The sequence below is a fragment of the Micropterus salmoides genome, unplaced genomic scaffold (genome assembly GCF_014851395.1).
Source record: "Micropterus salmoides isolate LMB-PRFRI ecotype aquatic unplaced genomic scaffold, ASM1485139v1 Ms_hic_scaffold_2454, whole genome shotgun sequence".
Lineage (NCBI taxonomy): Eukaryota > Metazoa > Chordata > Actinopteri > Centrarchiformes > Centrarchidae > Micropterus > Micropterus salmoides.
The window spans coordinates 207-1,642 of record NW_024041656.1 but is presented as its reverse complement, the minus strand read 5'-3'; the positions used below and the strand labels follow the sequence as shown (position 1 = coordinate 1,642).

General features: G+C 47.5%; 1 protein-coding gene across 1 annotated transcript; it reads right to left on the bottom strand.

The window, feature by feature from the left end:
- Positions 1-656: 656 nt before the first annotated feature.
- LOC119918885 (tyrosine-protein kinase receptor TYRO3-like) lies at positions 657-1,108 on the bottom strand. The gene is made up of 2 exons (XM_038739514.1): positions 952-1,108; positions 657-812 (listed from the first exon to the last, which is right to left on the bottom strand). The coding sequence occupies exons 1-2, from the start codon at positions 1,096-1,098 to the stop codon at positions 672-674; spliced, it is 288 nt and encodes a 95-aa protein (XP_038595442.1). The 5' UTR covers positions 1,099-1,108; the 3' UTR covers positions 657-671.
- Positions 1,109-1,436: the final 328 nt, after the last annotated feature.

Sequence of the window (1,436 nt, the reverse complement as noted above, 5' to 3'; positions counted from 1 at the left end):
TCACTAGCCTATAATATTCATTCCAGTTGGACAAAACAGCAGTTTTATTTTTGTGGGTTGTTTTCAGTCATTAAGTTATTGTGCAAGAACAATGCTCTCCATGGGGCGATGAAGCAGTGGATAAGACACGTGCCTTTGGTGTGAGACGCCACCGTGTCCCTGGGCGAGACTTTTCAGAGGCGTGCGACCTCTGACACGTGTAGACATTGTAAGTCGCTTTGGATAAAAGCTAAATGACTAAATTTAATCTCTCATTTGTTTATGCAAAGTCATCATAAAGTAATCATAAAGTTCTCCCTGCAGAGAACGGGAACAGGTGAGCGCCCAGAGAACCTGATCTGGAGAGGGAAGGGGAGAGTCCCGGTCCGCCATGTAGCGCGAGCTTCGTAGCGGAGCGTTCAGACACAGTCAAACAAACTGCAGGTGTAAATGCAGCGCCGTGAGAGGAGAGGAGGAGGCTGCTGGAAGGCAACGATGTCGATTTAAGTTTGTGTTCTGCTTGATAAATGGCTCTTGGGAGAGTTTTTCTTACGCCCCCCCCCCCCAATTCTGATCATTTTGGAGCTGGTGGTTTTCCTTTAGCGGTCGCTAAAACTTTAGATCGGTGTGATGGTGGGTCACCAGGGACCTGGCAGGCAGAGCTGAGGGAGGCGTTAGCCCATGTATTAGACTCACATGTCGTCTCTGCAGTCCGGAGGTTTCTTCAGTCGCTCTCCTTTGATCAGGTACTCGTAGATCTCAGAGTTCTCCACGCCGGGGTACGGCGTCTGACCACGAGTCATGATCTCCCACATCGTCACGCCAAACGCCCACTGAGAGACACACACACACACACAGTAGAAATCAGAAGCTGTAACGAGCTGTGTGATTGGTGGAGGGACTGAACTCCGCTGATCGATTGGCCGGCTGCAGGTCACATGTGACCCTGGGTGTGTGTGTGTGTGTCAGTACCACGTCGCTCTGTGTGGTGTACACGTTGTCGGCGAGACTCTCCAGAGCGATCCACTTCACCGGCAGCTTGGAGACCGAGCCCTGTCTGTAGTAATCTCCGCTGTAGATCTTCTTGGAGAGGCCGAAGTCTGCGACACACACCGCCATGTCCTCACTCAGCCTGAAACACACGGCAAACATTTCAATAACACATTCTGCTGCTGGACACAGTGATAATATCTCATGATATCTATTGCTCGTTTGTTTCTCCCTTGCTGCTGTGACACGGTGAACTCTTGGGACAGAATAAAAGAGTTGGACTTAAATTAAATGCAAACTTCATTTCACAAATGTTGTTAATTATTTTTTTATTGACCAAAAACCTGCCGTTTTACTTATTTACCTTCATAAAACTATGACGGCTTGTTGGTAAAACAGTAACAATAAAAGGGGAAGTGATATTCTGAGATTAAAGTATTGCGTGTCCGTTTAATTTATTTTTACAT